At 40.2% G+C, this 13,705-nt stretch overlaps 1 protein-coding gene across 1 annotated transcript; it reads left to right on the top strand.

Moving 5' to 3' along the window:
* Window positions 1-1,744: 1,744 nt before the first annotated feature.
* On the top strand, window positions 1,745-13,104 carry zgc:110319 (uncharacterized protein LOC796111 homolog). Its single transcript, XM_029669075.2, has 8 exons — window positions 1,745-1,926; window positions 2,541-2,641; window positions 2,801-2,936; window positions 5,422-5,488; window positions 5,858-5,969; window positions 8,348-8,411; window positions 10,956-11,130; window positions 11,720-13,104. The coding sequence occupies exons 1-8, from the start codon at window positions 1,862-1,864 to the stop codon at window positions 11,789-11,791; spliced, it is 792 nt and encodes a 263-aa protein (XP_029524935.1). The 5' UTR covers window positions 1,745-1,861; the 3' UTR covers window positions 11,792-13,104.
* Window positions 13,105-13,705: the final 601 nt, after the last annotated feature.

The raw sequence follows: 13,705 nt of genomic DNA, 5'->3' as shown, positions 1-13,705 counted from the left end.
ACTGTTTGTTTTAAGTTACATAGCACACCCTGCACAGGCTGCATAGCTGTTAAACTCATGTTCCCCCAGTGGCAGTTCAGAGCTCTCCTGTACATTGCTTAGATTAAACTTAAACTTAAACTTGAACTTTCAGAACCCATTGTCCTTTATGGTTGTGAGGTCTGGGGTCTTCTTACCAACCAAGAAGTCACAAAATGGGACAAACACCAAATTGAGACTGCATGCAGAATTCTGCAAAGATATGCGTGTACAATGTAAAACACCAAATAATGCATGCAGAGCAGAATTAGGCCGATAACCGCTAATGATCAAAATCCAGAAAAGAGCTGTTAAATTCTACAACCACCTAAAAGGAAATGATTCCCAAACCTTCCATATCAAAGAGAGATGAACCCGGAGAAGCGGACCTGGTGCTCCGTTCACGAACACAAACAGATCCCACAGTGCCCCAATCAAATCATGAGAAATATATATATATATATATATATAAAATATTACTTGACACATTGAAAAGAATTAACAAAAAACAGAGCAAACTAGAATGGTACTTGGCCCTAAACAGAGAGTACATGTTGGCAGAATACCTGAATACCTACCCAAAATGAAGGAAAGCTTTGACAATGTACAGACTTAGTGAGCATAGCCTTGCTACTGAGAGAGGCTGGTGTAGGCAGACATGGCTCTCAAGAGAAGACAGGCTATGTGCACACTGCCCACAAAAGGAGGTGGAAACTGAGCTGCACTTCCTATGTATGACCATACTTGAGACACATATTTCCCTCAGATCACACAGACACACAAAGAATTAGAAAAAACAAATCAATTTTTGATAAACTCCCATATCTACTGGGTGAAATACCACAGTGTGCCATCACAGCAGCAAGATTTGTGACCTGTTGCAACAAGAAAAGGGCAACCAGTGAAGAACAAACACCATTGTAAATACAGCCCATATTTATGTTGATTTATTTTCCCTTTTTAACTATCTGCACATCATTACAACACAGTTTCTAGAATTAATATGACAGGTGAAATGCCTCTATTCAGTTGGAGTTTTTGTGAATGTCATGTTTACTGTTTATTTAACTGTTGTTTATTATCTATTTCATTTGCTTTGACAATGTAAACATATGCCCTTTGAATTGAATTGAGAGAGAAAGAGAGAGAACTGCAGCTTTGCAGGACATGGAAGTGTAAGTCATGCCTTGAATGCATATGTCTTGTCATCCCTGTGTGTGTCTAACATCTTGGTGGAAATTCCCAGAACTGTAGTGGCAAATTTGAATGATCCAAAATACAGCACAAAATACTATTTACCCAATTTACTATTTACCCAACTATCACACATATTGCAACTTCAATGATCATTTACATGAAATACAAAATAATGAGATGCTATGTTTTGCTATGTTTTAATGGCAGCAACAAAATCCCCTTTTATCATTGCATACAGCACAAACAGATAATTGATTCATTCCCAGTAGTCAGTTAAGTCAGTTAAGAACAAATTCTTATTTACAATGCCGGCTTACCCATAACCTGGACGACGCTGGGCCAATTGTGCGCCGCCCAATCATGACCGTTGTGATACAGCCTGGAATCAAACCATGGTCTGTAGTGACACCTCTAGCACTGAGAGGCAGTGCCTTAGACCGCTGCGCCACTCGGGAGACAATATTTGTACTTCGAGAGTATCTATAAGCTATATAGTTTGAATTTATGTTTGTTTATTGTAATGAATAATTACATTTACTTATCAAACTAACGATTAAAAAGGTAATTGTGGAGCAATTGTAATCTATTTCAAACAGGATATGTGAAGCCAGCTGTGTCTTGGGTCCTCACTTTAAAAACAAATGAAATGGCTGCCCGCATAAGATGGAGTCTTCAACGGTTGATTCAGTCACGAAATACATCACATTTTAGGTTTGAGCTTCTACTAATATAACATTCCTACTTGTGTATGTTAACGTAATGAAGGTATTGCTGTGAATTCAACACGAGTGGCTGCCAATTTCCGTTAGGAATCTATGCTTGACCTAGTTAGTTAGCCAAGCTAACTGCGACATCGTTGTCAAACTTAGTCGCCATCATGTTGCGCAGCCGATATTTCCCAAATGGTATACATATTAAAGTATATGAAGTAACGCATTTAACAACTCTGTTTGCCTGGCTTTTGTTCCGTTCGCTTGCTAAACCTGTTATCAACTCGGTTGCTTACAGTTTGAAGTAGCTAGCTAACTTTCTGTAACCTATCTAACGTTAGCTAGCTAAAACCTCTCAGTTACCAGTTTTGCAGTCGGGTCATTGCGGCATAGTCAAGCCTAATCAGTGACATTAGATAACCATAGGTAGCTAGCTAGCCAACGTTAGATACGTTATCGTTGTTTCTTTGCTTGTTGACAAGGTCGCAAATTCATGACACTTCAAGGCCATCCCGAAGTGACAGGTTTGTAAGGACAAACCTGAGATTAATTCAACTGAGTGGGTTTATCTCCAACCATCTAACTACATGACCTGACATGTACTGTCTGTTATAGGTTTCCAATCAAGACGAGAAACCAGTTCCACACACAATGCATTGGCCCGAACTACAGAAAAGTTCAACTTCTGCCTCTGACTGGACCTGCACAGTTCGTAGGTGAGAAACTGGCCTTTATTTTTTCTACACAAGAACCATTTAACATCCACATTCAAAGAATACAATTGTCATGTTTTTCCTGTAGTATATTCAGAGTAGTCCTATAAGCTTACTAGTGGAACAATATGCTTGAAGGATGACCATACCTTTATGTTTCAGTGCGACACTTGTCCATTCAGACACAGGACACACCAAACCCACGGAGCTTGAAGTTCATCCCTGGTAAGCCTGTGTTGGGGGTGGGGACCCTGGATTTCCCCTCTCCAAGTTCTGCAGAGTGCTCCTCCTTAGCCAGGTTAGTACTGTTGGATAACAGGAATTGTATTTTTTGAGCTATTGAAATATGATAGTAGCAAGAGTAAATAATGACCTGTAAACATGACGAAACCAGACAGTGTGAATAAACTTTTCAGAGCATGTGAAAACCAGTGACGCTTATAAACTGAGCAAGAGGACAAGTAAATTAGTGTCTAGTTTGAGAAACAGACGTCTCACAAGTCCTCAACTGGCAGCTTCATTAAATAGTACCAGCAAAACATCAGTCAACGTCAACAGTGAAGAGGCGACTCCAGGATGCTTAAACTAGACACTCCAATGTACTTGTCCTCTTGCTCAGTTGTGCCCTGGGGCCTCCCACTTCTCTTTCTATTCTGGTTAGAGCCAGTTTGCGCTGTTCTGTGAAGGGAGTAGTACACAGCGAGATATTCCGTTTCTTGGCAAATTCTCGCATGGAATAGCCTTCATTTCTCAGAACAAGAATAGACTGACGAGTTTCAGAAGAAAGTTCTTTGTTTCTGGCCATTTTGAGCCTGTAATCGAACCCACAAATGCTGATGTTCCAGATACTCAACTAGTCTAATGAAGCCCAGTTTTATTGCATCTTTAAATCAGCACAACAGTTTTCAGCTGTGCTAACATATTTGTAAAGGGTTTTCTAATGATCAATTAGCCTTCTAAAAGAATTAACTTGGATTAGCTAACACAATGTACCATTGGAACACAGGAGTGAGGGTTGCTGATAATGAGCCTTTGTACGCCTATGTTAAAAATCAGCCGTTTCCAGCTACAATAGTCATTTACAACATTAACAATGTCTACACTGTGTAGTTCTGATCAATTTGATGTTATTTTAATGGACAAAAAGTTTGCTTTTCTTTCTAAAACAAGGACATTTTTAAGTTACCCCAAACCTTTGAATGGTAGTGTGTGTGTGTGTGTATCTATATATGGAATTGAAATTAAATTTTACATTTCCCAGTTAAAAACCTCTTGATGCACTCATCCCTTTAGCGGGATCATTTTCGTCAACATCTGCTGAATTGCAGAGTGCCAAATACAAATTAAATTACTAAAAATATTTAATTTTCATGAAATCACAATATAGCAAATATAGCAAAACACAGTTTAGCTTGTTGTTAATCCACCTGGCGTATCAGATTTCAAAAAAGCTTTTCGGCGAAAGCATACCAAGCGTTTATGTAAGGACATCTCTCTCAGCAGACAAAACATTACAAACAGCTAGCAGCAAAGTAAATTGGTCACAAAAGTCTGATAAGCAATAAAATTAATTGCTTACCTTTGATGATCTTCGGATGTTTGCACTCACGAGACTCCCAGTTACATAATAAATGTTCCTTTTGTTCCATAAAGATTATTTTTATATAAAAAATACCTCCATTTGGTTGGTGCGTTATGTTAAGAAATCTACAGGCTCGAGCGGTCACGACGGGGCAGACAAATTCCAAATAGTATCCGTGAAGTTCATAGAAACATGTCAAACGTTTTTTATAATCAATCCTCAGGTTGTTTTTACAATATATAATCGATAATATTTCAGCTTAGCTTAGCTTTTTCAATAGGAGTGAGAGAAAATGTCTGCTCCACTCTGTTGGCGCATGCAAAACGCTGCCGGCACCCAGCCATCCACTGACGCGGTGGGATCTTTCTCACTCATTTTTCAGAATAAAAGCCTGAAACTATGTCTAAAGACTGTTCAGACCATGTGGAATCCATAGGAAAAGGAATCTGGTTGATATCCCTTTTTAAATGGAAGGAAGGCATGCAATGGAACGGGGAGCTTTCAAAATAAGAGGCACTTCCTAGTTGGATTTTCCTCCAGGTTTTCGCCTGCAATATCAGTTCTGTTATACACACAGACAATTATATGCATATTCTAGCTTCTGGGCCTGAGAAATAGGCAGTTTAATTTGGGTACGTTTTTCATCCAAACATCAAAATACTGCCCCCTACACTCAACAGGTTAATGTAATTAATGCACTTCGAATAAGAAATCTAAATTCTCCAGAATTTGTTTTAAATCATTTCCAGTATAACTAGGCTGTCTGAACAGTGACATGGTCAGCCTGAAAGCACAAGGGAATTTGATTTGATTAGGAATTTGAGGAATTGTTGCGTATTGAATTGTGAATAAAATAAATCTAATTTACCTAACATTGGAATTATCTCTGAATTCAAAGACTGACCGGGAATTTGAATGGAAATCAATTGAATTTACAAGGGAGAGGGAATCAAATGAAATTTGAGAAATTAACCCCATTTCTGTATTTATTTCTTAGTTGTATTGGTTTACTGTACTGATTAGCCTGATTAGCCTTATTTATTCTGCCTCAAGTCAGAATAAATAAAAGTGCAATGAGCATCTCCACTTTGTTCTGTTCTGAGCACCATGTGGATTATAGATCATAGATATTACTGTACATACTAACATCATGAAATGTTTGACATGGACCATTCTTGGTTGCCGCTCCTTGGTTGCACAGGGACCTGTTTGGAATCGAAGGAGTGAAAAGTGTGTTCTATGGTCCTGACTTCATCACAGTGACCAAGGTACAGAATAAATAAACCTCATCTACCTTCCCTTTCATTTTACCAACCCTATCCACTTACTCTGGGATATGGTGTGCCATTATAAGACCATAATAACTGAATGTATCATGTCACAAATAAAAGTTTAACTTTATGATTCAATACATGTCCCAATTCTCCACCCTTCTCCCAAAGTGTGCACTTGCACACTCCTTGTTGTGGATTTAAAAGCATAGGATTAGTACTGTATAAGCATTGACAGGAGGGAGTTTTCACTTGCTAAATCCATGCAAGAAAGTGTGCAAGGGTACATTTTGAGAGGGGTGGTGAATCGGGGCCCAGCCATGTTCATTTACCAGGCCTTTGCCTGTTTTGTGTTGCCCTTCCCAGGCAGATGATGATGTGGAGTGGACGGACATCAAGCACCATGCCATGGATGCTATCACTAAGTTCTTTGACAGTGGAGACCCCATAACCACTGGGGTTACCCACCATGAGAGCAGTGAGTATGACAGGAACAAAGCTCTAATTCATATGAGTGTTTGAGTGTTTGAGTGTGGAGTGCTACACTGGTCAGCTTTTTGGAGTCTCATCTGCTCCGGCCACATCAATTCCAAGTCTCACCCAATATCTGACATCAGGACAGATTTTTTTCTCCGCCACCAGCATAGAATTGTTCCGAAAGCCGATCCGTGACCCGCCAAAAAACAATAATACAGTGCCTTCGGGAAGTATTCAGACCCGTTGACTTTTTCCACGTTTTGTTACGTTAGACTTACTCTAAAATGTATTACATTGTTTTTCCCCCTCATCAATCTACACACAATACCCAATAATGACAAAGCAAAAACAGGTTTTTAGAAATGTTTGCAAATTTATAAAATAAAAAGGAAATGTCACATTTACAAAAGTATTCAGACCCTTTACTTAGTACTTTGTTGAAGCACCTTTGGCAGCGATTACAGCATTGAGTCTTCTTGGGTATGACGCTACAAGCTTGGCATACCTGTATTTTGGGAGTTTCTCCCATTCTTCTCTGCAGGTCCGCTCAATCTGTCAGGTTGGATGGGGAGCGTTGCTGCACAGCAATTTCCGGGTCTGTCCAGATATGTTCGATCGGGTTCAAGTCCGGGCTCTGGCTTGGCCATTCAGAGACTTGTCCTGAAGCCACTCCTGTATTGTCTTGGCTGTGTGCTTAGGGTCGTTGTCCTGTTGGAAGGTGAACCTTTGCCCCAGTCTGAGGTCCTGAGCGCTCTTGAGCTGGTTTTCATCAAGGATTTCTCTGTACTTTGCCTCAATCCTGACTAGTCTCCCAGTCCCTGCTGCTGAAAAATAGGCATGTTGCCACCACCATGCTTCACCGTAGGGATGGTTCCAGGTTTCCTCCAGACGTGACACTTTGCATTCAGGCCAAATAGTTCAGTCTTGGTTTCATCAGACCAGAGAATCTTGTTTCTCATGGTCTGAGAGTCCTTTAGATGCCTTTTGGCAAACTCCAAGCAGGCTGTCATGTGCCTTTTACTGAGGAGTGGCTTCTGTCTGGACACTACCATAAAGGCCTGATTGGTGGAGTGCTACAGAGATGGTTGTCCTTCTGGAAGGTTCTCCCATCTCCAGGGGAACTCTAGAACTCTGTCAGAGTGACCATCGGGTTCTTGGTCACCTACCTGACCATGGCTCTTCTCCCGATTGCTCAATTTGGCTTGGCGGTCAGCACTAGGAAGAGTCTTGGTGGTTCCAAACTTCTTCCATTTAAGAATGATGGAGGCCACTGTGTTCTTGGGAACAATCAGTGCTGCAGACATTTTTTGGTACCCTTCTCCAGATCTGTTCCTCGACATAATGCTGTCTTGTAGCTCTACGGATAATTCCTTTGACCTCATAGCTTGGTTTTTGCTCTGACAAGCACTGTCAACTGGGACCTTATATAGACAGGTGTGTGCCTTTCCAAATCATGTCCAATCAATTACATTTACCACAGATGGACTCCTCCAATCAAGTTGTAGAAACATCTCAATGATGATCAATGGAAACAGGATGCACCTGAGCTCCATTTTCATAGCAACTTGTTTTTGCTTTGTCATATGGGGTGTTGTGTGTAGATTGTTTAAATAATCCAATAGTTTAATTAAAACTTAAACAATTCCCAGAATTTAATAGGCTATAGGCTGCAAAAATAGCCTACGTCTATTATTAGGTAGGCTATTGGCTACTCAAACTTTTAAAAGCTGCTCTGGATTATACTTGATATGGCCTGAGTTTGGTCTAAATGGATGCCTGAATGAATGTAATGATTAACAGAATTATTGTAAACAAATGCCTGCTTGCACTTTTGTAGACTGTGTCCATCTACCGTGTTGTCCTCCTTGTCCACAATGACTACAAAATCCTTCCAAACTGGATTTGACTCGGGTAGCACCTGTATTTCATCATCATAAACGTTCTTATTATTTCTACTGTTAGGTTTGCCATTTTCACATGAGCTAGGAGTCAGGGAAAATAAACTTGACAACGTATTGTCGTGTGGCAGAAGGGAATATAAACTCTGCACGTGAACAAATTATGTTTCAACGCCACACACATAGGCAACTAATGGGGAGAGTTACCTGCTCCACTGTCTCGCTGCGTGGCTGGTAACCTTCGCTATGTCTGCCTCACTGTGCACATAGCCTAATGAAATTCACAACACAATTCAACACAAGTTCATGGATTGGTAAAAAAAAGAGAGTATCTTGATTTAAAACGTTTCCGACCGCAATATAATTGTGCCTAGCCGACCCGTGGGTTTATAGAATGTTTTCATTCTACCCGCCAACTGATTTTTTTTGCATGTTTGTTTCTTGGAATTATGAACTTTTCAACATGCTCTTCCTGTCTTAGGTCACTCTGAAGATGATGATGAAATTGTTTCAATGATAAAGGAGCTCCTAGATACACGGATTAGGTAAAATCCCCACATGCTACTAGTATGATCAGTCTGTCACTCTCATAATGTTTTGCTGTAGATACATGGATCAGGTCAAATCCCCACATACTATTAGTATGATCAGTCTGTCACTCATGATGTTTTGCTGTAGATACAGTGGGGCAAAAAAGTATTTAGTCAGCTACCAATTGTGCAAGTTCTCCCACTTAAAAAGATGAGAGAGGCCTGTAATTTTTATCATAGGTACACTTCAACTATGACAGACAAAATGAGAAAAAAAATCCAGATAATCACATTGTAGGATTTTTAATGAATTTATTTGCAAATTATGGTGGAAAACAAGTATTTGGTCACCTACAAACAAGCAAGATTTCTGGCTCTCACAGACCTGTAACTTCTTCTTTAAGAGGCTCCTCTGTCCTCCACTTGTTACCTGTATTAATGGCACCTGTTTGAACTTGTTATCAGTATAAAAGACACCTGTCCACAACCTCAGTCACACTCCAAACTCCACTATGGCCAAGACCAAAGAGCTGTCAAAGGACACCAGAAACAAAATTGTAGACCTGCACCAGGCTGGGAAGTCTGAATCTGCAATAGGTAAGCAGCTTGGTTTGAAGAAATCAACTGTGGGAGCAATTATTAGGAAATGGAAGACATGCAAGACCACTGATAATCTCCCTCGATCTGGGGCTCCACGCAAGATCTCACCCCGTGGGGTCAAAATGATCACAAGAACGGTGAGCAAAAATCCCAGAACCACACAGGGACCTAGTGAATGACCTGCAGAGAGCTGGGACCAAAGTAACAAAGCCTACCATCAGTAACACACTACGCCGCCAGGGACTCAAATCCTGCAGTGCCAGACATATCCCCCTGCTTAAGCCAGTACATGTCCAGGCCCGTCTGAAGTTTGCTAGAGAGCATTTGGATGATCCAGAAGAAGATTGGGAGAATGTCATATGGTCAGATGAAACCAAAATATAACTTTTTGGTAAAAACTCAACTCGTCGTGTTTGGAGGACAAAGAATGCTGAGTTGCATCCATACCTACTGTGAAGCATCATGCTTTGGGGCTGTTTTTCTGCAAAGGGACCAGGACGACTGATCCGTGTAAAGGAAAGAATGAATGGGGCCATGTATCATGAGATTTTGAGTGAAAACCTCCTTCCATCAGCAAGGGCATTGAAGATGAAACGTTGCTGGGTCTTTCAGCATGACAATGATCCCAAACACACTGCCCGGGCAACGGAGTGGCTTCGTAAGAAGCATTTCAAGGTCCTTGAGTGGCCTAGCCAGTCTCCAGATCTCGACCCCATAGAAAATCTTTGGAGGGAGTTGACAGCCCCAAAACATCACTGCTCTAGAGGAGATCTGCATGGAGGAATGGGCCAAAATACCAGCAACAGTGTGTGAAAACCTTGTGAAGACTTACAGAAAACGTTTGACCTCTGTCATTGCCAACAAAGGGTATATAACAAAGTATTGAGATAAACTTTTGTTATTGACCAAATACTTATTTTCCACCATAATTTGCAAATAAATTCATTAAAAATCCTACAATGTGATTTTCTGGATTTTTTTCCTTCTCATTTTGTCTGTCATAGTTGAAGTGTACCTATGATGAAAATTCCAGGCCTCTCATCTTTTTAAGTGGGAGAACATGCACAATTGGTGGCTGACTAAATACTTTTTTCCCCCAATGTACATGGATCAGGTCAAATCCACACATTCTCTCAGTATGGTGAATGTGTTTTACTGACAATATTTTGTTAATCTAGTACAGTGTTTTCAAACTCCGGTCCTCCAGTACCCCCAACAGCAGACATGTTTGTTGTAGCCCCTGACACCGACGACCGGGTAGGCGTGCAAAAGTGATTGCTTTTGATAAAAACACTGTCTTCCCAATGAAAACTAGAAAATTCAAACATATATACATATTAAAGAGATGTATGTTTCTGGACAATGCACCGTGCTGCCTTGTTGACAACATGACGGAGTGGTGCAGATTACTGTTCCATTTGAGCAGGGTGCCCCTCCCTCACCGCTTTTCCTCACGCCATGGGCCATAGACCGGTGCCCTGCGGCTCAGTAAAATCAAACCGGCCAGTTCAAGGCCTGATGATTAGTTGACAAGTTGAATCCAGTGTGCTTGTCCAGGGCTACAACAAAAATGTGTCCTGAAGGACTGGAGTTGGAGAACGCTGATCTAGTACAATATGACCCATTTGTGGAATCTGAGCCCTAGAGGCATCATAGGAAAGTTTTGTCCACAGTCTTGATAAAGATGTTTTGGCTCAGAAGCTCTTCAAGCTAAATGCAATCTGGCAGATTGTTTGGGCACTGAAGTTGTTCCACAAATAAATGATAGAAGTGATGTTGATATGAAATATAAACTATAATAATGCTATTGTCAAGGATTTCTCCTATCCCCTCCCCTCTTAAACTCCTCATCTTCCTCTCCATTCTTCTGTCCCTCCTAGTTTTTAATAACAATTGTAATAATACCTGTTATGTTGTTGAATGACAAACTAACCTGATAAGCCCTCCTGTCACACACAGGCCCACGGTGATGGAGGATGGCGGTGATGTCATCTTCAAGGGCTTTGAGAACGGCACGGTGAAGCTGAAGCTGGTTGGCTCATGCACCGGCTGCCCCAGCTCTACAGTCACCCTGAAGAATGGCATCCAGAACATGCTGCAGTTCTACATCCCTGAGGTGGATGACGTGGAACAGGTGAGAGGGTGAATACAAAGAGGGAGTAGGAGAAGAGGAGGAGGAGAGAGAAACGCACAGGGGAGAGAAACGCACAGAGGCAGAAATAGGATGGAGTAGGGAGAAGGAGTTGGAGGGGAATGGACAGAGAGAGGAGTAGGAGTTAGAGGGGAATGGAGAGAGAGGAGTAGGAGTTAGAGGGGAATGGAGTGAGTACTAAATCATGAAGTTGGAACAGCATCTGCTTTGTGATGTCAAATCAAAGTGTGTTGGCCACGTACACAGCTTAGCAGATGTTATATCGGGTGCAGCGAAATGCTTATGTTACTAACTCCTAACAATGCAGTAAAATGTCAAACACGTTCAAAAATTACCAATAAATTTAAAAAAGAAATCAAGTAATGTCATAAGAATCCAATGAACAACCCAAATAACACTAACAGTAATCCAAATGCAATATGTATGTATATACACCGGATTCATTTATACAATATATACTACGAATATGTACAGCAGTAGAGTGAGCTATGTCAAGACTCCAGTATATAAATAAATATGCAGTGTGTATAAAGTGTCAATTATAGCTGTTCTTTTTGTTTGGTGTCTGTAGGTGGAAGATGAAGTGGATCATGTGAATGCAAAGGTTTTCACCGAGTTGGAACGCAAGTTAGGAGACATATAAAACTTCTGTCAGCCCCCATGCCTATAGATAAACAGCCTGTTGTATAGATGCCTTGCAAACCAGGTAGATACTGCTTCCGCTACCTTAGTGCAATGTTCATGTTTTAAAATAATATTCAGCATTGCCCTTTAAAAATACCAACTGTAGTGTGCTGTAGGCTGTTGTTTTTGTCTTTCATTTACTCAAATACTGTATATTACTGTTACAATGAAGCCAGGCCCCACACTGACACATTTATACTGTTTGTCTCTTCCATTGTAAAGGCCGAAAACTCTGAAGACGGCAGTTATGTTATATATTTGATATTTATTTCTTTGCAGGTTGATTTACAAATTTACTTCATATGTTGAAAAAATATATATATATTCTCTGATGAAAGGACATTCTGTGATGGTTTGAGTTAAGGAATATGGTTTATATCTATCCCTAGGCCAAGCATGACCAATTGTTTATATGAAATGATCACAAGATATTGCACAGTTAAAACGACTAAATGATTTAGCTGTAATGTTTCTTTGTGAATGCATTGTTCAGGAGTCTACACATAGTAATCACATTAACACATTTACATTTATGGCACATGCTCATTTATATTTAATCTCTCGTGGAGAGACTACGTAAACAAATGGTATCATAGATATGTCAACGGGATGCGTGACATAACGAGGAGCATTAATTCTGTTGCTTGGGTTTTTCTTCACTGGTTATTTAGACACATCACGATTTTGTAGGTGTTGGCATCTTTCACATTTTGGAAAGGAGGGGACATTAGGCCCATTTTGACTGTAAATTGCCTGTAAATTGCAGAGAGAGTGGAGCTCTTCGTTCTGATTCTCGTTCTGTATCTTCTCCTAATACGTATGGACCCAGAACTTAATCGAGCATCTGACCAATTCCACAATACTTTAGTTCTGGGTTAACAAAGATGAATTTATATTCATCATATAGATTGCAGTACATCTACTCTTAAAGAAAGCTTTATGTGAAAAACTGTGATAAATGTTGCGCAATGATTCAAATTCTTTGAATGGATACTATCACCCATTCACTTGTATATGCATTGCAATTGTAACAGTTACAGCTGCAATCTCATATTGCTGATACAGAAGTCCGAATCATACTAGTATCACAAAGGAAAATGTAATGGTTATTTTGTCCCATTCGTGGAATCATCTCGTTGTATTATTATATTGCTCATGTTTTCAGAAACCAAAACTTGTGGGAATAACCTTTTGATATAGCTTTGCTGTCTTTATTGAGTTGATGTTGGAAACAATCAGATTTATCAAATAAAATTTGATTGATCACATACACATATTTAGCAGATGTTATTGTTGGTGTAGCAAAATGCTTGCGTTCCTAGATCCAACAGTGCAGTAGTATCTAACAATTCACGACAGTACACACGACTCCAAAAGTAAAATAACGGAGTTAAGAAATATAGCAATATTAGGATGAGCAATGTCGGAGTGGCATTGACTAAAATAAAGTATATACATATGAAATGAGTAAAGCAGTATGTAAACATAATTGAAGTGACCAGTGATTCTATGGATATAGGGCAGCAGCCTCTTAGGTGCAGGGTTGAGTAACCGGGTGGTAGCTGGCTAGGGATGGACATAGGCAATGTATATTATGCAATATTTTCCATATATTACTTTTCACACGGTATATTATCACACACTATCTTTAATATTTTCTCCAAGTTGCAGCAGTGACATTTCAAGCTTTTCATTGTTCATGTTTAGCCACAGGTCTATGATGAATCTTGTTACCGTGACCGTAAATGACCCCTAAACCTGAACATATAACCAGAGAGGAAGAAGCGAAAGGGTCCACTCCCGTCAGTCTGTCCACGCGGGAATAGTGATAAGCAGACTGCATGGCTTCCCGCCTTTGGGACAAAGACTCACA

The sequence above is a fragment of the Oncorhynchus nerka genome, linkage group LG10, assembly GCF_034236695.1.
Source record: "Oncorhynchus nerka isolate Pitt River linkage group LG10, Oner_Uvic_2.0, whole genome shotgun sequence".
In the NCBI taxonomy this organism is placed as follows: Eukaryota; Metazoa; Chordata; class Actinopteri; order Salmoniformes; family Salmonidae; genus Oncorhynchus; species Oncorhynchus nerka.
The sequence above is the reverse complement of the archived record's forward strand: the minus strand, read 5'-3'. Positions and strand labels throughout refer to the sequence as shown.

Excerpts from the sequence above, each read along its gene's own strand:
- zgc:110319 (XM_029669075.2), top strand. The coding sequence starts at position 1,862 with ATGGCTGCCCGCATAAGATGGAGTCTTCAACGGTTGATTCAGTCACGA. Across the intron at positions 2,937-5,421 it reads GAGTGCTCCTCCTTAGCCAG|GGACCTGTTTGGAATCGAAG; the intron begins GTTAGTACTGTT and ends TTGGTTGCACAG. Across the intron at positions 5,489-5,857 it reads ACTTCATCACAGTGACCAAG|GCAGATGATGATGTGGAGTG; the intron begins GTACAGAATAAA and ends TGCCCTTCCCAG.